General features: G+C 36.2%; 3 protein-coding genes across 3 annotated transcripts; 2 read left to right on the top strand and 1 right to left on the bottom strand.

Annotated features, from left to right (window-relative positions):
• The first annotated feature begins 963 nt into the window (after positions 1-963).
• Positions 964-7,993, top strand: LOC110865346 (condensin complex subunit 1). Its single transcript, XM_022114586.2, has 16 exons — positions 964-1,179; positions 1,254-1,594; positions 2,418-2,578; positions 2,694-3,876; positions 3,976-4,167; positions 4,266-4,889; positions 4,993-5,169; positions 5,698-5,765; positions 5,846-6,068; positions 6,177-6,276; positions 6,348-6,463; positions 6,554-6,611; positions 6,749-6,900; positions 7,015-7,216; positions 7,317-7,484; positions 7,578-7,993. The coding sequence occupies exons 1-16, from the start codon at positions 1,038-1,040 to the stop codon at positions 7,670-7,672; spliced, it is 4,002 nt and encodes a 1,333-aa protein (XP_021970278.1). The 5' UTR covers positions 964-1,037; the 3' UTR covers positions 7,673-7,993.
• A 1,557-nt stretch (positions 7,994-9,550) lies between these two features.
• LOC110865347 (cystathionine beta-lyase, chloroplastic) lies at positions 9,551-15,715 on the top strand. The gene is made up of 13 exons (XM_022114587.2): positions 9,551-9,707; positions 11,054-11,204; positions 11,281-11,405; positions 11,474-11,544; positions 11,635-11,726; positions 11,829-11,916; positions 12,002-12,113; positions 12,201-12,297; positions 12,379-12,460; positions 13,308-13,425; positions 13,521-13,628; positions 15,118-15,220; positions 15,318-15,715. Exons 1-13 carry the CDS (start codon positions 9,633-9,635, stop codon positions 15,491-15,493), a joined length of 1,398 nt encoding a protein of 465 aa, XP_021970279.1. The 5' UTR covers positions 9,551-9,632; the 3' UTR covers positions 15,494-15,715.
• Positions 15,716-19,069: 3,354 nt separating this feature from the next.
• Positions 19,070-21,454, bottom strand: LOC110865348. Its single transcript, XM_022114588.2, has one exon. The coding sequence runs from the start codon at positions 20,783-20,785 to the stop codon at positions 19,256-19,258; it is 1,530 nt and encodes a 509-aa protein (XP_021970280.1). The 5' UTR covers positions 20,786-21,454; the 3' UTR covers positions 19,070-19,255.
• Positions 21,455-22,130: the final 676 nt, after the last annotated feature.

Here is a 22,130-nt window from a genome sequence, read left to right as displayed (position 1 = left end):
TTCTAGAACCGTTTTTGAAACTTTGTATTTAGCTTACTTATAGTTGTTACGGAAAAGGAACTTAAGAAAATGAATGATTAATCGGAAGAATTTAAAAACCATCGATTTTAAACGAAGATTTAAAAAAAAACAACGTTTATAAAAAAAAACCTTAAAAACAAGTTAATAAGTGTAAGGTTTTAAAAAACGCACGAATTTGATAAACGAAAGGTTAAAAAAATAACAAATTTGAATAAACAAACGGTACAAAGAAATGGAAGATTTGAAAAAAAAACCATTTTAAAAAAGTTTGAAAAATGAACGATCTTTTGCAAACTATTTATTAGAATGTTTCATCTTTTTTCAAATCTTACATTTCTTTTATTTTTTTGTTTTGTAAAATTTTAAAAACGAACGACTTAAAAAGTGAGCTGTTTAAAAATGTTTAAAAGACAAACAATTTTAAAAAGAATGTTTTAAAATGAAGTGATTACAAACGACTTTAAAAAGAACGATTTTATAAAAACAAACGGTTTAAAAAGGAACAATTTTAAAAACGATAGACGGTTTAAACAAAATGTTAAAAATAAATTGTTTTTTAAAACGGCTTTTATAAAACAAACGGTTAATAAAATACATATTTATTTGTATATTTAAAACGTATTTTGTTAAATAATAATCGTGAAAATAACGAAATAAAGAAAAAAACTTGAGTAATTGCATTAATAATCTCTTAAATATTAAAAGAACTTTGTAATTATAAAAAACAACCCATAAGGTATATAATGAACTAATTAACTTTTCACTTAACTGCAAAAAAGTAAAAAAGTTAGTGTGAGGGCGAAAACATGGTCTGATATGTTAAAAGATTTCTTTTGGGTTGAAAGTGTTAAACTGACTAAACTACAGGGGTCAAAACGGTAATTTACTCATTTTTTAAATAATATCAGCGTATTCCCGTAAATCTACCTTTATTCAAATTCCCGCTCCCCCAACTTCCCCCAATTTCAAATCACACACACAGAAACATCTCATTTCTCTCTCACCGGAAAACCCTCATGTCTCCGACGTTCATATTTCCCCCAAATCTCGCCGCCCTAGAGCAACAAGATTCCGGCGATGATGCTTCTGTTCTCTCCGTCCAACACTCCACCTGCATCTCCTCTCTCCGTCCTTCAGATCTCGAAGAATTCGTCAAAGGTACATCAATTCACACACTTCACATCTCAATTCTTCTATCTATACAACAAAACCCTAAATGTTTCAAATTACAGGCATTTCGTTCGATTTATCGGACAAAGAGCTGTTTTGCGTCGAAGAACAAGACGTTTTTGATAGGATTTACTCACTGGTGAAGTGTTTCGGTGACCTAACTCCTGGTTCGAAGCTGAATATTGTTGAGAGTCTTCGGTCCAACTTTAGTGTGTTGCTTCCGAATATTGATTCACTTTTTAGGGCTGCGGCTTCGCCTGCTAGTGGGAGTGGATGTGGTGACGGTGGTGGTGTGCTTGATAGAGTTAATTCGCACCGGAATGCGTTTAAGATTTATACGTTTTTTCTGATTCATGTGGTGTTATCTCAGGAAGCTGCCGGTGGTTCTAGCAATGCTACTAAAGTAATTATTTGTTTAGCTTGTGTTGATTGATGATTGTGTTGTTGATGCCGGTTATTGCTTGATATTAGGGTTTTATCGTGTACATGTGTGTATGGGAGATGCTGTTTCTTTTGTGTTAACGTTAGTAGTGTAGATTGTTTCTAGAAGCTTAGGTGAGTTTTGCTTGGTAACATGTTTTTTTATCTAAAAGATTAGTTAGGCCTTACTTTTAACAGCTAGATGAATCAGTTTCGATTTGTGGTTAGGAAATGGTCGTTACTGTATCGGTTAAGCAAGAACACAGTTTCTCGAAGTGGAAGCACTAGCAGTAATGCTAACCTTGATGATAAGATTACTATGTTGTCAAAAGCGCACAAGGCGTGTGCCTAGGCGCAGCGCAGCATAGGTTTGAACAGGTCTGAAACAATTACACTAGCCCTAAACAAGCCTAAAAGCTAAAATCAACCTAAACAAGCCTGAAACATGTCAAAAACCCCTAAAACGATATTTTTTTAACCATGCACCTCACTTTAAAAAGCCATCGTTTTTTAGCACCTTGTGCCTATGCTCCGGGCGAGGCCTACACGCCTTGAGTGCGCCTTGCGCTTTGACAACATAGTCAGGTTATTTCTAGGGTATACTAAACCTAGGACCTATTGATGCCTATCTGTATAAGGTTTTCTTAGGGGGATGTTGTGCATGTTTACCTGTGCTGGTAATTGATGAACTTTAATAGCTATTAATCTTGATTAAATGGGTCAAGATTCACATAGTGCACTTTCTGTATCTATAATTACATGTGTTTGTTAAGGATCCTGGGTTAATAGGATTAACACTCTTTTAGGCGCTGCCAAGTGGCAGGAAGAAACATCCTGCTAGCTCATGGAATTGGGAGGCTCAAAGGGGACGCATACTAAATTTGATTGCAAATTCTCTGGAAATCAACCTCTCATTGCTCTTTGGCTCATCAGACCCAGATGAAAATTATCTGTCTTTTGTAGTGAGGTATGTTGATCATCATTACTTTCGTTTATCTGATTAGCTCAAATAAATGTATCTATAAATTCGAAGCTTTATGTCAGTTGTAATATATAACAACACATGTTTTGGGTGGTTGTAGAAATTCACTTTCTATGTTCGAGAATCCAACACTGTTGAAAGATGCTGATGCAAAAGAAGCTTTATGCCGTATCATTGGAACCTGTGCAACAAAATACCACTATTTAGCTCAATCTTGTGCTTCAATCTTGCATTTACTTCACAAACACGATTTTGTCGTTATACACTTGGCTGATGCTGTTGCTTGGGCCGAGAAAAAGTATTCAGACGGGAGTCTGTGTATCTCTCTCATTAGAGATATAGGGAGAACTAACCCAAAAGACTACGTAAAAGACACTGCTGGAGCTGATAATATTGGTCGGTTTCTTGTAGAGCTCGCTGATCGTTTACCAAAGTTAATTTCAACCAACATTGGTTTACTAGTTCCTCATTTCGGTGGAGAATCGTACAAGATACGGAATGCTCTTGTTGGAGTGTTGGGGAAGTTAGTAGCAAAAGCCTTTAATGATATCGAAGGTGAAGTAAGTACGAAGTCTATTCGTCTTCGAACGAAGCAGGCGATGCTGGAAATTCTTCTAGAACGTGCTAGAGATGTTTCAGCTTATACTCGAAGTCGAGTGTTACAAGTATGGGCGGAGCTCTGCGAAGAACATTCTGTAACTATTGGTTTATGGAATGAAGTTGCTGTAGTAGCTGCTGGACGGTTGGAAGATAAGAGTGCGATAGTGAGAAAATCTGCACTGAGTTTGTTAATTATGATGCTGCAACATAATCCGTTTGGGCCACAACTGCGTGTAGCTTCATTTGAGGCAACGTTAAAGGAGTACACGAAGAAGTTGAATGAACTAGAACCGAATCGGTCATCAGAAAGCGTATTGGATGCATCACATTTGGATAGTGTGGATAGTGATACAGGAAATGAAGATGGTGACAATGATGGAGTTTTGAAGAAGCAGGACGATAGTTTGACGGACAGCTGTATCGCACAAGAGGATGAACAGAGTACTCAAATGGATAGTTCGGTACCAGATGTTGGGAATTTGGAGCAAACCCGGACTTTGATTGCGTCACTTGAAGCGGGATTGAGATTTTCAAAGTGTATATCTGACACCATGCCGATCCTTGTCCAATTAATGGCTTCATCATCAGCAACTGATGTTGAAAATACGATTTTATTGCTGATGAGGTGCAAACAGTTTCAGATTGATGGATCCGAAGCCTGCCTTAGAAAGATGTTGCCACTGGTGATTCATCGTTTTTTATTCTCTCTCTCTCTCTCTCTCTCTATATATATATATATATATATATATATTATTTTGACACTGTTTTTTTAATGTATGAAGGTATTCTCTCAAGATAAATCTATTTGTGAAGCTGTGGAGAATGCATTTGTTACAATCTACATAACAAAGAGTCCACCTGAAACCGCTAAAAACCTTATAACTCTTGCCACCGATTCAAACATTGGGGACCTTGCAGCATTGGAGTTTATCGTTAATTCATTGGTGTCTAAAGGGGACATCTCCACTAGTACGGTATGTTTCTTGTTACCAAACAGCTAACACCTGTTTGACATTGTGGTTTAAAATTGAACATCAACTATCTGTTATAAGAACACTTTGTATGGTGACAGGTGTCAGCATTGTGGGACTATTTCTGTTTCAACGCTAGTGGAACTAGTGCAGAACGCAGCCGCGGGGCTCTATCTGTACTCTGCATGGCTGCCAAATCATCAGCCGATATTCTTAGTTCCCATCTACAAGATATAATCGATATCGGTTTCGGTAGGTGGGCAAAGGTAGAACCTTTGCTTGCTAGAACCGCTTGTATTGCACTACAACGGTTATCTCCCGTTGACCAAAAAAATCTGTTGACTAATCACGGCAGCAGGTTGTTTGGTGTTTTAGACGGTTTGATTACCGGATCTTGGATTCCAGAACATATATGGTATGCTGCGGCTGATAAAGCAATCAGCACAATATACGCTATTCATCCTTCTCCAGAAACTCTAGCAGCTGATTTGATTATAAAATCTCATAATTCTGTTTTTGGAGTTGATGGGTTGCAAAATGACAATAATGTCCTTACTACAGCTCAAGCTACGAAACTAAGTAGATTTCTATATGTTATAAGTCATGTTGCCATGAATCAACTGGTATACGTTGAATCATGCGTTAGGAAGATTCAGAAAGAAAAAGCAAAGAAAGAAAAACTAGCTGCAGAAGGCCAAAATGCTGGCAGTAATGGTAAATCAAAGGTGAGATAAATCAATAATATAATGTAATATAATATCTGTTCATGATCCTTTCTTTGATACTTGTATTCTTGTTTTTGAAGCCTTTTGTTTTAATGTATTTCAGGAAGATGATATAAACGCAGAATTAGGCGTTGCTGCCACTGAGGATGCAGTGCTTGACATACTTTCTGAACGGGCCGAAAAGGAAATTGTTTCTAGTGCTTCTACCGAAAAAAACTTGATTGGATACTGTGCACCGTTTGTGTCGAAACTGTGTAGAAACTTCAGTTTAATGCAGAAGGTGGTTATTACTTATTACCATTCTTTCTTTTGAGTAAAATGCCATTTTCGTCCTTGCGGTTTGACTACTTTTGTGACTTTCGTCCAAAGGTTTGTTTTTCCGCATCTGGATCCAAAAGGTTTGAAATCTTGCCATTTTATCCACTCACTAACTCCATTCATTTTTCTCCATTAAATGAGGGGTATTTCTGTCTTTTAGACCTTTTTTATTAAAATAAAACACTATTAAGAAATGAAAATACACCTCTGTTGGCTTTCTAGTTATGACTTATCTTATAAACATTAACAAATAGGTAAAAGGACGAAAATACCCCTGACTTAACGTTAAAAAATGGATGGAGTTAACGATTTGGATGAAAATGGCAAGATTTTAAACCTTTTGGATCCAGATGCGGAAAAGCAAACCTTTGGACGAAAGTTGCAAAAATGATCAAACCTCAAGGACGAAAATGGCGTTTTACTCTTTTTTTTCATTAATATTTTTATATGATCTATTTAGTTGCTGACATGGTTGCAATTTCTACTTTAGTATCCTGAGTTACAGGCATCTGGAATGCTTGCTCTATGCCGGCTGATGATAATTGATGCCAACTTTTGGTAAAATTACTCTGTTTATCACTCTCTTGTTCTCCAAATTTCTGTTTCCTAAAATATTTAACCCGTGATCTACTATGCAGCGAAGCAAACCTTCAACTTCTATTCACTGTCGTTGAGAGTGCACCATCTGAAACTGTTCGCTCCAACTGTACAATTGCTCTTGGTGATCTGGCGGTTCGTTTTCCGAATCTTTTAGAACCGTGGACAGAGAACATGTACTCACGACTGCATGATCCTTCACTTTCTGTAAGGAAGAATGCTGTTTTAGTTCTCTCTCATCTCATTCTCAATGACATGATGAAGGTTAGAAATGCTGGCTAATTACTTCGGTTAAAATAAAATGTTTGTAACTATAGGTAGTTTCTGATTATGTTTTTTTTTTTTTTTTTTTTTTTTTTTTGCGGTTGTTAGGTTAAAGGTCATATAAATGAGATGGCGATGAGACTAGAAGATGAAGATGAAAGGATTTCTAATCTTGCAAAACTATTTTTCCATGAGCTGTCAAAGAAAGGTAAACATTGATGCTAACTGCACGCTTGAATAGTTGAATGTTACTCTTTATTAATTGCTCTTTTTTTTCAGGAAATAATCCTATATATAATTTACTACCGGATATTCTTGGCAAGCTGTCAAACCAGGATTTGAAACAAGAATCTTTCTTCAACATAATGCAGTTCTTGATAGGGTCAATCAAGAAGGTAAAAGTAACTCGTTTTTGTGGTATTAAATTATTAATGTGGTATATCGTCAAGGCGTCAATTGCTGACATTTTTTTAATAATTTTTCAGGACAAGCAAATGGAAGCCCTTGTTGAAAAGCTATGCCATAGATTCAGTGGTGTCACAGGTTTGAATCTCAAACAAACATTTTTTATCTTTGAGAAATAATTAAACATGTTTTTATGTTTTATTTTGTCTTTTCTCTGTTATGTATTCTTAGAGTGTTGAAATGTTTTTGCTTCATCAATGACTTTTTTGGTGCAGATGCTAGGCAGTGGGAAAACATATCATACTGTCTCTCACAACTATCGTTTACTGACAAAGGCATTAAGAAGTTGATAGAATTATTTAAAGTTTATGAACATGTTTTATCAAATGATGCTGTGATGGATCATTTTAGAAGCATAATAAACAAGGTACCTTATATTGCCTGATTGCCTATTTATACGAGTATTTTCAATTTTCATGGTTTATGTTCAAAATTTTCCTTAAACATGATTCTCATTTTATGTTTTTTTTTGTTCTTTTAGGGTAAGAAGTTTGCAAAACCAGAACTAAAGGCATGCATCGAAGAATTCGAGGGGAAAGTCGACAAATTTCACATCGATAAAAAGGAACAGGAACTTACAGCAAGAAACGCAGCTGCTCATCAACAGAAAGCGGATGCCATGAAAAACATTACGCTGGATGAGAAAAATCAAGAGGAAAGTAGCGAGTCTGAAGCTGCTGAAGGTTTGTACTATAAAATATGAGATTAAAACGAAGTTTTTATAGGCTTTCAATATCAATACAAGAAAAAATACTAATTTTGTTTGAATATAATATGATACAGATGGTGAGGTCATGGATCCCTCAATGGATGGAACAAGTGATGTTTCTAGTAACGAAAAAGCTTCAAAACCTCTCGGGTCTGAAGAATGTTCACACGCTTCTAGTCAAGTGATTCAGTCAGAACCGTACGATGATGATGAGGTCAAATCTCCTGAATTTGTTCCCAAAGGTAGTGTGAAACTTCAAGGATTTTCCATACAATACGATTATAATATGATGTTTTTTAAACGTTGGTTACAAGTTTCTGGTGATATTCTTACAGGAACCGCGAAGCAGAGAGCTAAGAAAAATAGTACATCTGTGAAGGTAGAATCACATGCTGCAGCCGTGAGAGTTACAAGGTCTAGAAGAAGGTGATCTTTCGTGTTGCAGGTATAGATGATGAATGAGGTTGACTTGACCTCCTGTTGGTGCTGTTTGTAAGAGAAACTTTGCTTTTAAGACAAGTAATGTATGTGTTCACAACTTTTAAGACATAATCTATTCTCACAAGAGCTAACCTAGTTGGGTTATTCCTGTGGCATCGTGCTCTAGATGGTGTTGGTTCAGAGCCGATAATGGGCTAGCTGGGCCTTGTCATCTCGCGATCAAGGTCCTTAAGTTGAAATAGTTTGGCATGAAAAATTTATTGTTAAGCTAAATTTGAGTTGAGAATACAACTTTGCATCTTGTTTTCTATTCTCTAACAAGTTTACTCGTGTTGGTTGAGCCAAAACACAGAAATCAGTTCTAAAATACAAATTCACATTAGATTTTTAAGAGTGGGTCATCGAATAAAATTATTGTTAATCATATGCTAGAAATTGTCTTCATAAAAAAAATATTTTACAAATTTTTTGTTATGAAAAATAGTGTCGTTCAAAATGCAAGAAAATTTTCAAATCCTCTCCTCATAGATTGAGATAAAGAGTACCGTGATTAGCAATAATCTTGTAGTTATGAGAAATGAAGATCTTGTAAACTCTTATTTAATCATGTATTTAAAGGAAACCATGAAACATAATGGCATTTGTTGAATTCTAATGCAAGTTGTATCCAAGAACCCAAATTGGGTTATTTTTTCGCTTGATACCATAATCATAGCCTATTAAAATAATTTAACCATTAAAAAAAACCATTAGATCAAATATAAGAATAAACTTGCTTAAAAGAACCAGATGTATGAACCAGAGAGAATTACAAGGAAATTTCTTTTGAGGCGGTAAATCGGTAATAATGCAAACTAGCATCTTCCTTCCTCCTATGATTGTAGAGATTCTCGACATCTCCGAGCACATGGTAATTCCAACGTTACATAAGAAGGCGTTACATGCAATATTTTCCACCAAATGTTGGTGTATATGAAGAGCACGTAATGATAAAGTTTTCAACCAAGCAATCTCTATCTCTAACGACCATGACATTCAAAGAAATCAAAGTGAATGAATACCTATGTTTTAGGAATAGATAGATGAATCTTCTGTTCCTAAAATGATCAAATTGGTGTAACAATTTTGTTAACTTACCACTTTCTTGAAAGTTGTTAACTTTCTGTCTTTCTTTTTTCTACTTCCTAGCTTCTTGCTGGAACTTTTAATATAAAACCATTATACTGCTGGAATTTTTAATATTGTGAATATTTTTTTACTTATTGATATTACGTTAGAAAAGAATTGAGATGAATTAATGTTTTAAGTTGGATATATGACATACCAAAGTATGTTCAATGTTTGTTATTTTTTTTCCATTTTAAAGTCAATAAATTGATAACAATAAATATTACTTGGAAAACAATATAATAAAATTCACGAGCGTGGATGACATAACTTAAAATAAAATAAAATATAAAATATGGTATGTATAATTTAAACCGTCAAAAATATAACATAATTTGACAAATAATGTTTTTTTTTTTATTTCATCCGATCCCGAGATTTTTTTTTTTTTTTGTTAAAGTTTATACAAGAGTAGAAAGTATGTTGATTTTATGTTTAAAAACCGTTAAGGGAATTTTATGAGATTAAAAAAAGTATGTTGGTTTTTTATGTGAGAAAAAATGTTAAAGAACTTCTATGAAACAAAAAAAATATATATTAAGCGCAAAAAAAAGTAGAATAACTTTTATAAAATATGCTGGTTTTTAATTTCATTTGCCCTTCTTAAATTTTTCTCTAGTCACATAACATATTAATTTATACCAACAGATATTTTAACGGGTCGGCCCGTTTTATCAAATGTTTCAAGTTGTATGTATACATTCACTCTTCTGTGTCTATATTCATTCTCCGGCTCGATAGTCTCGTGGCCCCACTCGTCTGCAACAATCCAAAACACATCAATGGCTACCACTCCATCTTCTCTCCGATCGCCGCCGCTATTCACACCTCCACCACTTGAACTTAACAATCACCGAGTAAGTTTTCATCACTTATACCTCTTCAATTACGTCTCTATTAATCTATTTCCTTAGCTTTTATTGGTAGAACGAAGAGGACATTGATCTATAGGGTTTATAATTACTAATTTGAACATCAATAGGCTGCTGTGGATTGTTTTGTTATGATCATAATCATTGTATATATGTTTGTGTACCTATAGGCTGCTGTGGATTGTTTTGTTACAATGTATTTGACATCAATACCTTTGCTCTTAGGTTTTTTTTTTTTGAGGAAATGATATTAAAGCTAGAGAAATAAAGTGGATTGTAATCGGTGAATACCGATGAAATTACTCGAATACGATGTACCTAGGTTTTCATGTTTGTGTACAGTAGGTTGTGGATTGTTTTGTCACAATGTATTTGACATGATTACCGTGTAAGTTTTTCGGCACTTATACCTCTTCATTTTACATGTTTCATTTCACTACTGGTCTATATCATTAGGTTTTATTGATATAACGAAGAGGACATCGAGTTCTGAGGGTTGTAGTTACTAATTTGAACCTATAGCCACATGATTTGATCGTTATATATTATTGTATCCATGTTTGTGTACCTATAGGGTGTTGATTGTTTTGTTACAATGTATTTGACATCTATACCTTTGCTCTTAGGTTTTCAAAGAATATGAAACGAAAAGTAGAGAATAAAGTGGATTGTAATTGGTGACTACCGATGAAATTACTCGAATACGATGTACCTAGGTTTTCATGTTTGTGTACAGTGTACTTGTAGGTTGATTGTTTTGTCACAATGTATTCAATTTACATGTTTTATTTCACTGCTGGTCTATATTATAAGGTTTATTGTTATAACGAAGAGGACATTGGGTTCTGAGGTTTGTAGTTTCTAATTTGAACCTATAGCCACAAGATTTGATCATTAATTCATTATATATTATTGTATTCATGTTTGTGTACCTATATGCTGTTGATCGTTTTGTTACAACGTATCTGACATCTATACCTTTGCTCTTAGGTTTTCAAAGAATATGAAACGAAAAGTAGAGAAATAGAGTAGATTATAAATTTATAATTGGTGAATACTGATGAAATTACTTGAATACGCTATACCTAGGTTTTCATGTTTGTGTACCTATAGGCTGTGGATTGTTTTGTCATAATGTATTTGTCATCAATATCTTTGCTCTTAGTTTATTTCTTAAGAAATTGTAATGAAAGCTAGAGAAATAACGTGGATTATAATTTATAATTGGTGCATACCGACGAACTTACTCGAATATGTTAATGTTATACCTAGGTTTCACTGATTTGTATGTTTTAACCTGAACTCCTGAAGAACTTTGTATGACATCATAGGCAATTGCTAATTTCGGGTGTACGAATTGTGGTGTAAGCAAACTTAGTTCACTCCCATTGGGCAGAAAATTGGTATTGCGCTGTACAAAGGAGGACAAGATGGATGTGAAGACATCGGCTGTTGCTGATGGGATTGCAGAATGTTTAGATAGTATGTTTTGCCGTTTTAGGGCACTTTTTTGTAAAGATTTCTTAGTGTTGTGTTCATATGGTTTGTTTTGATGTAGATTCGGTGACAGAAACCGAGATCAGGGAGCCCAGTGTATCAACTATATTGATGAATTTTGAGAATAACTTTGATCCTTATAATGCAATGAGCACACCCCTATATCAGACAGCTACTTTTAAACAGGTATATTTGACTTTTCGTTGCTATAAGTTTAGAATACTTCTAGTTTATATATCTTTTTGCCTTTTCAGCCCTCTGCAACCGAAAATGGCCCATATGATTACACTAGAAGTGGCAATCCCACACGTGATGTGCTTGAAAGGTTCGTTCTCTTATATGCACAAGGCTACATATGTTAAATTGTGCTTCTGTCATATCTTAAATTAAAATGATTCTCGGTTTGTATTTCTAGTCTCCTGGCAAAGCTTGATAAAGCAGACCGAGCATTTTGTTTTACCAGTGGAATGGCCGCTTTAGCTGCAGTCAGTCGTTTAGTTAAAGCTGGTAAAGTTCAACACTTTTTACTGCTTTTTTACACTATACATACTTATTATATAATTATCCAATCATTGTTACTCTATCCATCGATATTACATATAATCTTAGGTGATGAAATTGTTGCTGGAGAGGACATATATGGTGGTTCTGATCGCTTACTGTCACAAGTCGTTCCTGGGACAGGAGTCATGGTTAAGTTAGTACATACATTTGAGAATAAAAGTATTAACGTTGTATAACTATAACCATAAGTTTATAATATATTGAAACCAACTTTGAAGGCGAGTGGACACAACTAACTTAGACGAGGTTGCTGCTGCAATTGGTCCCCAAACTAAGCTAGTGTGGCTGGAGAGTCCAACCAATCCCCGAATACAAATTTCCGATATTCGTGTAAGTTCTAATATAATTCTGAACCCGTCTTCCTTTTTATTTGCATGTGTAAAATGTATGATTAGTTGATTACATTTTTCAATTCAGAAAATAGCTAAGATTGCTCACGCAAACGATGCTCTTGTGTTGGTGGATAACAGCATCATGTCTCCCGTACTGTCTCGACCCTTGGAACTTGGGGCAGGTTCGTACTACGTTTTTTTTTTCTTAATTTTTTCTATATCTATAGTAGCGTTACTGACTTACTGTTGTGTTACGTTTTCAGACATTGTGATGCACTCGGCTACGAAATTCATTGCCGGGCACAGTGATGTCATGGCTGGAGTGCTTGCTGTAAAAGGGGAAAGGTCTGTATATCTTGTTACAAAAGAATCGAATTAACCGACTCATAACTGAATTAACCGACAAAACCGAACCGCAAAAAAACGAACCAAATAAAAAACCGGTGGGCCGGTTAATTGTTTTTTAACCGAAAGTAGCGGGTCGGTTATGGTTATCAATGTTTCCATACCCACCATTACTGAACCGATCCAACATGTAGTAAAATCTTTGCCGGATTTTGGACTTTTCACCATTTTTCAATATTTGATTTTTTTTGGGTTAAACGTTTGTTTGAATTTATCATCTATATCATATCGTTTTGTTTGAATATTCGGTAATAATCAGTATTAATATTATAGATTATATGTATTTTTTAATACTTTGTTATACATTATTGTTGCAAAAGTCGCTAGGCGCTCCCTAGTCGGATTCGGGAGTACTCGGGATATACTCGGCTTAGGCGGAGATTACTCGGGGAGTAATTGGCCTGGGAGACCAGTACTCGTGCCTCGGCAGCCTACCTTGTAGCGAGTACTCGGGGAGTACTCGGAGCCTAGGCGGGACTTTTACAATATATACAAAGGTGTAATAACAATTTATTCCATGGCAACAAAATTTTCAATTAGTTTTAGCTAGACATAAATTCACGGTTAACCAACTCATAACCGGCCCGCTATAACCTTCAATACCGATTAATTGAAACCGCCATAACCGATCGGTTATGGTTAGGATTATCCATTAACCGACATTGCGGATATGATTATGGGTTTTGGCCAAAACCGACCCATGCACACCCCCTATCTTTTAATATCCGTATGGGTTATTTGGAAAATTGCTAATGAAAACTTTTGTTTGTTGTCACATCTAAAACAGGCTAGCAAAAGAATTGTATTTTTTACAAAATGCAGAAGGCTCTGGGCTGGCACCTTTTGATTGTTGGATCTGTTTACGGGGAATCAAGACAATGGCTTTACGTGTTGAGAAGCAACAAGTACTTTTTCATACATATCTATTCTATTAGATTATATACTAAGCTGAAAAAATGTAACTTTAAAGTAGTATAAATAACATTTTGATTATTTCTAGGAAAATGCACAAAAGATAGCTGAATTTCTCGCCTCTCATCCGTTGGTAAAGAAGGTTAATTATGCTGGTCTTCCTAACCATCCTGGACGCTCATTACACTTCTCGCAGGTATTTACTTTTTGTTTCCCTACACGCCTTATACACACATGCATGCGTGAGTATGTGTATTATAGGTCAGTGTAGAGTAAAAAATCATTTTCGTCCTTGAGGTTTGTCCAGTTTGCGACTTTCGTCCAAAGGCTTGTTTTTCCGCATCTGGATCCAAAAGGTTTGAAATTTTGCCATTTTCATCCGGCTCGTTAACTCCATCCATTTTTCTCCACTAAGTCAAGGGTATTTTCGTTTTTTTGTTAACTTAAAGGGCAATTCAGTTTTTTAGGGGTATTCGGTCTTTTTACATAAAGTGAAAACGACCGAATTGCCCAAAATAAGACGGAAATACCCCTGACTTAACGGAGAAAAATGGATGGAGTTAACGAGCCGGATGGAAATGGAAAGATTTCAAACCTTTTGGATCCAGATGCGGAAAAAACAAACCTTTGGATGAAAGTCGCAAAACTGGCCAAACCTCAAGGGACAAAAATGGCATTTTACTCCGTCAGTTTAAATGCTTGATGGATTTTGTTTTGATAAGTCATTTAAAAAAATTAAAAAGAAAATGCTGTAACATGTAAGCACCAAGTAAGGGGGAATGAACCCTAATTGAAATTCCACATTGAGTACTTAACTTATTAATTGACATGAACACGGACAAAAGGGTAGTGGTTAAGTGGGTTGATGAGGACATCAAAATGAGGTAATTGTGGAGGAATAAAAGTTGTATGGGTAAACATGTGGCTACAAATTACAAACAAACAGAATATTACCAACCAACCTCTTCATGACCTGACAAACAGTTTCTAGGGTATCAACTAAAACTGTCGCGAAACAGAAGATTCTATCTCTTTATTCTCCTGTTCAGTGGATCACAGTATGAATAATTTTACTACTACAATTTTATTTACTTTTTGTCGGTGCGCCACCATCAAACACAATAGTGACTTTCAATTTCATGTTGCGCATGTTTAGTGATTCGTATGTTGGTTGTGTACAGTATTTCTTAACCAATAGCATTTAATTGTTGTGTTTTTAGTACAAGAGCATGTGCGAAGTAAGCAAAAATAAATTAGAGTAAAGTACACGGATGGTCCCTGTAGTTTACCAAAATTTTGGATTTGGTCTCTAGCTTTCTATAAAAGTACACGGATGGTTCCTGTGGTTGCACTTTGTAACGCATTTAGTCCCTAGCCAACAAATTCAAAAGGTTTTAGCAAGTCCAAGTTAAGGACTAAATGTGTTACAAAGTGCAAACCACAAGGAACATCCATGTACTTTTGGAAAAATCTGAGGACTAAATGCGTTACAAAATGCAAACCACATGGACCATCCGTGTACTTTTGGAAAGCTAGGGACCAAATCCAAAATTTTGGTAAACCATACGGACATTGCGTGTACTTTACTCAATAAATTAGTTGTTCACTTAACTTGAAAAGATAAATAACAAAAATAATTTCTCATAACTTTTGAGATAAATAACAAAAATAATTTTGTCTTGCAGGCAAAAGGAGCAGGATCTGTTCTTAGTTTCTTGACGGGGTCATTGGCCCTCTCGAAGCACATAGTGGAAACCACCAAGTTCTTCAGCATAACCGTTAGTTTTGGTATTTATTTTTTGTTTCTTTCGAAAGACAATACGTTGGTGGAAAGACGGAATTAGTCTGTTATTAACTTATTTCATATTTTTTTACTTTTTTGCAGGAAGTGTGAAATCGCTAATAAGCATGCCATGCTTCATGTCACATGCATCTATACCAGCCGAAGTTCGTGAGGCGAGAGGTCTAACCGAAGATCTTATCCGTATCTCTGTGGGGATTGAAGATGTGAATGACTTGATTGCTGATTTGGACCATGCATTAAGAACCGGTCCGATATAGCTACGTTATGTTTTGATGATTCATAAAACAGTGCATCAGGTCAAGCTCACGAGACTTATTTTATTACGATAAACCTTGTTGCAGCAACACTTTTTTATTGTGTTTGTAGATATAGTTTGTATTTCGTAGACATGGAAGCATTTGTTTTTCTGATAAAGAACCAAAAACCAACTATGAATTCTTGTTAAATGGAGACAGTTATTTGTTGGTTCTCTTTCATAATATTGGCCTTTGAGTATAATCAATGGTCATTTAAGAAATACTGTCCCTCTACAATTTAATTTTGCTTACCGTTAATAACCGAACTTTATTCTTAAATTTCATTTAAAAAAAACATAAATAATAAACAAAAAGGTGACTCAGTTTCATTAACTGTAACAACCAACCCAAAAGAACACTCGGAAGTGGTTTAGTTAAACGGGGTGGGTCAGGTTAGTTTGAGTCCATTATTACTTTTTGAATTTCTATAAGCTTAAGCTTAATTTTAGAACCAAAAATAATTAATGTATTATTTGTATATATAAACTAAAAATCTTAAGAAATTATAAATGTTTTTTTTCTGTCTCATTTATTTATGAGAAATTAAAAAAAACCCGTCAATATCAATAATAAATTCAATACTCAAACCAACCCATTTCTATGAATCCCTACCTACCACTATTTTAATTTTTAAGAATCATCTCGTCATCTTTCACTTGGTCTTAAAGTAGTTGGTTTAGTTTGATATAAAAATGTTTTGGTTTACTTTTTCTTTTTTCTTTTTATATATATTTTACTAACTTGGTGTTTGGAAACCTTAATTTGTATGTAATGGTGATATCAGTGGTCCGAAAGTGATGGTGACAAAGGTGACATCACGACAGTGGTAGCTGGAAGTTGCCAAGTTGGTATTGACAATAGTGGTTGATGCATGGCCGTCGTAGTTTATCTTGAGAAAGTTTTTGTCCATTCTAACCCGTCTAAAATCCGAGAGAAATTCTATCCAGTAACCAATTCAAAATAAGGAGCCCAAAGTAATCCAAAAGCTTTATGAAACTATCAAAACCAATGTGTTTAAATGACTTTCTACTGAAATTGACTAGGTGATGCACAATTAATAGATGTAAACAAGCACTTCATCAATGTGTGTGTTTTAGTAAAGTGTGTGTGTTAGTGTGTTACTTTATATGTAATGTATATTATGTGTACGAGTGGCATGTACACACGAGGATCAACACACAGTGGTTTTAAATGGTTTTTTTTTATGACTTTAAAGAGGATTTATGGGGGGAAAACGGAAGGAGACACTCTAGGGAGAGTAGAAGACCAAGGAAAGTCCAAGGAACTTCAGTGACAAAGCATCCTTCCATCCGATTCGTTGCAATTGCTTACTGCAATCTAAGTTCATCATCCTCCACCATGATTATGCAACATGTGATCACAAATCACAATTGAGTGTAGGGTTTGTACCGTATTTAACTTGTGCTAGACATGAACTTGCTTCTACTGTTGAACTAGTTGATGGTTCAAGTAGATTCATGTGTTTAATGCATGCATGTGACCAAAACAAAACTATTCACGATCGCTTCTTGTATCTTTACTTTATCATCAATTCAATCATCAAAAAACCGGATATATGAATGTAGCGTCTTGTAGGGTTTTGTTAGCTATTTGTGATCATTTCATGTATCTATATTTATTTCTTTCACTTCATTCGATAAAAGACCGCATATACAATAGCATCTGGTAGTGTTTTGTTAGCTATTGGTGATCGTTCCATGTATCTTTAACTTTTTTCAGTTCAAACATTAAAAATAAAATACCGCATATACAATTATATCGTCCATCATTTGATTATCATGTTGAGGATCTGACTATCGTTTACATGTATCAAGTATTTAAGCAAGGGCATGTCTATGTAGCTTTTCTAGTATGGTTAATCAAACCTAGGTGTGATTACTAATATGAATTTCAATCACTTTTGTGTCTATTTCATGCATTAAACAATTACAACCAATCTAAAAATCACATTTAATTTTCTTACAACCAATATGAATTGAGTGTCATCCACTAACTCCTTATGGAAGGCTCACCCTGGGGTTTTCTAAAGACACTATAAGGGTTAACTAAAGGCATACTAGTAATAGGGATTTTAGAATCATCAGATGTATAAGATATCTCATATAACTGATCAATCTTTGACGCAGACGATCGACGGAAACTAGAATTTGAACGAGAGAGAGACTGTGATCTGGATTCATATCTAGGTTTAGACTTCTAACGATTCAGTATAAAGTGATCAGGTTTTTAATTCTCTTTTAACTCCTTATGGAATGCTCACCCTAGTTAGTATAAAGTGATTATGTTTCTAATTCTCTTTTATCTTGCCGATAACCTTTGGTGCATTGGCAGCCCCATGACCTTTCAAAGTGAAGATTATGAGTTCGAGTCTCGCTTGGAGCAAAAATGCTCTAGGTTGAACCAGGGATTTTATCACAGTAAGTTTTCGGACAGTGAGTTTCCTCTGGAATGGTGGCGAGCCAGGTCACCAGTTACGTCTGCATTCGCAGGCATAGGTGGCCTTTTGCCATTAGGTTTACACACAGGTGATCAGGCTTTCGTTGGTCTCGTTGGTCTTTCAAAAACAAATCTCTTTCATCTTTGATCGGAGATTCGACACCGATTAGTGGTCTACTTGCATTAACTTAAGGTTCCAAACATGACGTCATGGTCACAACTACACATTCTCCTTTCTCCCCAACTCTTGATCATAGAAGCAAACTAACTGATATCAACAGAACAAAAAAGTTGACCAAAAATAATGATACTCTATGGTGACACCCACCAAGACCACCACCATCTCCTGCACTTGCTTTTTCCATGTCACCTTCCACAATCACCAAAAATAAAACAGCCTCTCATGATTCAAACAGTCATCCCAACTATAACCAACACCACCTCCTTTTAGAATGGCCACAGGTGTCGGGACACTTGTCAACACTAAACATCGGCCAACATCATAAGCTTAGCGGTTAAGTCTCAGGTTACATGTTTGTATCTCGACAACGACCTTTAAGGTCCAAAAGTTGTCTGTCTGGTTAATATGACCATGGACATGTTGACTATTCGGGTCAGCCCAGCAAATAGTTGGCTTATCGGTTAAGTCTCAGGTTACAAGTTTGAACTTCAAGAAACACTCTTACTATTACATCTACAAGTTAAAAGGTCAAACGTTTGTCTGGTTCACATGACCATCAACCTGTATACTATACAGGTCGGTCCAGCAAAATAGTTGGCTTAGCGTCTTAGCCGTAAAGTTACGGGTTACACGTTTGTATTTCAAGAAACACCTTAAAGATTACATCAACCTGTTGACTATTTGGGTCAATACAGGTAGGTAATAGTTAGGGTCACTACAAATACAGAGATATGAGAGATATTATCCCACCAAGAAAGAAAGAAAAAAAAAGGCATGACAACAACTTCCATGATTCACACAAAAAGAAAAGTCAGAATAACGCCAAAGGATCTCGATATGGCCCAACAAGATACAAAGTATCTAGGTGCCCTAAGAAGGATGCATGAATCAACATCAACTGCTAAAACTTTATATAATTTCATACATAGGTTAATCACACATTTATTTATTTATTATAAAAATATATAATACGATAATCCTTGTGGCTACACCATGGTACTATTCTAGCTTCTTTTCATACAATACACACTAAGATTACTAAACTAGAAACCACAGATCTACCGTAGATTATCATTACCTTATCTTCAAGTCAACATAAGATTATTACCAACGAGATGAGGACGAAGACAAACACGCACCTCGTGCTCTTCCAGCCCCTCTCTGAGCTTGGGTACCAAAATCTCGAGCATGGTTCCCGGCCCATCGTAATAAGCTTCTATGTTGGCGTCTTCAGGAATGCGAGTTGAAAGCGGGATTTCTCTGACGAATTCTCCGGGCGGGCAGTGTTCCAAACACGGGTCGGTGAGCTTGAACGTTCGGTCCCGTCTTTTGATGAATGGCATGCGTGATACACTTAGACAAGACACCTTGATGATTCCGTGTGTGAGGGTGTTTCGCCAAGATACTTTAACCTTTTGAAGATCGACAAACGGCAAGCTTATAACGACTAAGTAACCTTGTTCGTCTTCGTAAATTGTTTTTGCAGCTGTCACGGGTCCGCAAGCGCTCCTCACAACCCCACTGAACTCGTTTAACCAATACGGATCGCTTGGATTCATTTCCAAATTCGGTAACCTTTCTGACGGAGGATGATTAACCGTTAAACAGATATCTTCTTCGTTCCCGTGCGGGAATAAGTCCTTCCTCTTCTTGCTCCCAACCGGTGAAAGATTCATCGCGTTTGCATCACCGTTAGTGTGGCTGTGATTGGAAGGCGGAGTTGAAAGATTTAACCCCGATCCGTTAAGTAACTTTTTAGATTGAGAATTCACGTTGTTCTTTATCGTAAGTGGTCTCTCGAGCTCGAACTCAGTGTTGGGAAGATTTCTCCACGAACTGAAATCGCTAGCAGCTCGTGGGATTAGAAAGTTTGGACTTCGACCAGTGAGTTCGGTCCATCGTTTGAGTTCATCCTCTTCGAGCATTGCGAGGTTCGGCAACGTGACAACCTCAATACCGTGAACACATTGGGGATTCGACAGCCCACGGTAATGCTTTCTTTGCATCCTATGAGATCGAACGAAACCCTTATCGACACTAAACGGAAAGGGGCGTTCACCTTGTCGGGAATGCCCATTCATGTAACTCCTTAGCTGCATCTTACCGAGTGCATTTTCGGGTCTTTCTTTAAACACCCACATGTACATGTTTTCCATATCATGCTGAACCATGAAAACATCAAGATTAAGATCCGATTTATCAAACCCAGAAACCCCGTTACTGTCTACCACTATCTTGGCTTTCGATTTCTCGTTCAAAACCGGTTTAAAATAAAAACTAAAGAAAAACCAAGCACCCCATATACTATCCACCCTCTTCGCACATTTCCTACCGACTTTCGGGACACTAAGAAAGCTTTCGGTTTCATACAACTGAGACACCAACCCAACCCCGACATCAAAATTCTCGCACTGATCCTGATTCCACGACTGCGGCGGGGAGCTTCTCTCCGACGAAAGCGGCAAATTAATATCCGGAGGGCGAACAGGATTAACCTGGTGACTCATCTCAAGGTCCAAATCATCATGAGAAGACGACGCGCTCGAATCCATTGACAAAAGCGTTGACGGATGCTGATTTAACATTAAAAAAGTCGCGAGAATCGAATCTCCCATCTCACGAAATCACACTCCTAAGTGCCACTACTAACCGACACCTCAGGCTCGAGTTCTTCATCCCAAACAAGCTTAATTATCCAATATCCATCAATCACATCTATTATTATCTATATCAATCACCTTCTACATACCAAACCCTAAACAATCAATCAACCCACCAACACTAAACAAAAGCAACCCAAAAAAAGTCAAAAACCCAGATCAAAGATTGAAACTTTCATAACCCTAGATGGTTAAAACCCCCAAATTTATTGAATCAGCAAATAAATAACTCCATATACCGAATAAAAATAGTATCTTTATGATGGAAAGAGATGCAGAAAGCTACCAATCTATGAACCCTAGGCCCAAGAAGAGGACTAGATCAGAGGGGATCTTGGAAGAGTACCTTTTAGGGTAAGCATTAACAACAATAAATACGGTGGGACTTTGACTACAATTGATCGTCTTCACCATCCTCTTCATCTACGTTAGAGAAGTAATTAGTTGTGTGATCACTTAAAATCGATTACAGATTGAACAGACATAGATGTGTGTGTGTGTGTGTGTGTGAGAGAGAGAGAGAGAGAGTGGGGAGAGACGTAATTGAATTTGGGGGAGATTTGTGTGTTGTATGTGTGAGAAATGAAAGGCCAATCCAGCCCGGATAATATTAACGGTGACGGTGGCATTGTGGAAGATGGTGCTTGGCGTTTTCATATTCACTAGTTTTTTTTTTTTTTTTTTTTTTTTTTTTTTTTTTTTTTTTTTTTTTTGAAAAAGAGTTATAGGTTTTGTCACTTTTAACACCTTACAACACTATACCTCACTATCATGGTCTATTTGTCTTTTAATGAGTCTCTTAATGGTTTAGATCTTTTACTTGTTCAGCACTTAGTGATTCAGACAGCTTGTTTCGCGAGCAGATGTCTGAATGGTTCGGGCATTTGCCTCTGAATGGTTAAGCATTATACTAAGTCTGAACGGTTAAGACCTCTAATATGAATTGGTCAGACATTTGCCTCTAAATGGTTAAACATTATACTGGCTCTTAATGGTTCAGACCTCTTACTGTTCAGCACTTAACCATTCAGAAGTTGCCAAACAGCCCCTAACCCCCTAACCTTTCTGTTAGTTTTTGTGCAAAATTTTTGATATACCCTTAACTCCATCTTTCTTTCAAACATATGTCACACCACCCACCACAAAAACTATGTGGTGGTGGGTGGTCTAAGACATATGTTGAAGAAGAAGATAGCGTTAAGAGTGGTTAGTAATTTCACTAAAAACTGACAGGAGAGTTAATGGTCGGGTGGTCCAGGGATGTAAAGTGTGAAAAGATCAAACATTAGAGACAAAAGGT

The sequence above is a fragment of the Helianthus annuus genome, chromosome 6 (assembly GCF_002127325.2).
Source record: "Helianthus annuus cultivar XRQ/B chromosome 6, HanXRQr2.0-SUNRISE, whole genome shotgun sequence".
In the NCBI taxonomy this organism is placed as follows: domain Eukaryota; kingdom Viridiplantae; phylum Streptophyta; class Magnoliopsida; order Asterales; family Asteraceae; genus Helianthus; species Helianthus annuus.
This window is presented reverse-complemented; position numbering and strand designations above follow the sequence as displayed.

Bases quoted from the DNA above. Each gene is read 5' to 3' on its own strand.
- LOC110865346 (XM_022114586.2), top strand. From the start codon at position 1,038: ATGTCTCCGACGTTCATATTTCCCCCAAATCTCGCCGCCCTAGAGCAA. The intron at 4,890-4,992 runs GTGAGATAAATC...AATGTATTTCAG, and splicing joins GCAGTAATGGTAAATCAAAG to GAAGATGATATAAACGCAGA. The intron at 6,464-6,553 runs GTAAAAGTAACT...ATAATTTTTCAG, and splicing joins TGATAGGGTCAATCAAGAAG to GACAAGCAAATGGAAGCCCT.
- LOC110865347 (XM_022114587.2), top strand. From the start codon at position 9,633: ATGGCTACCACTCCATCTTCTCTCCGATCGCCGCCGCTATTCACACCT. The intron at 9,708-11,053 runs GTAAGTTTTCAT...ATGACATCATAG, and splicing joins TTGAACTTAACAATCACCGA to GCAATTGCTAATTTCGGGTG. The intron at 11,917-12,001 runs GTTAGTACATAC...CCAACTTTGAAG, and splicing joins GGGACAGGAGTCATGGTTAA to GCGAGTGGACACAACTAACT.
- LOC110865348 (XM_022114588.2), bottom strand. From the start codon at position 20,785: ATGGGAGATTCGATTCTCGCGACTTTTTTAATGTTAAATCAGCATCCG.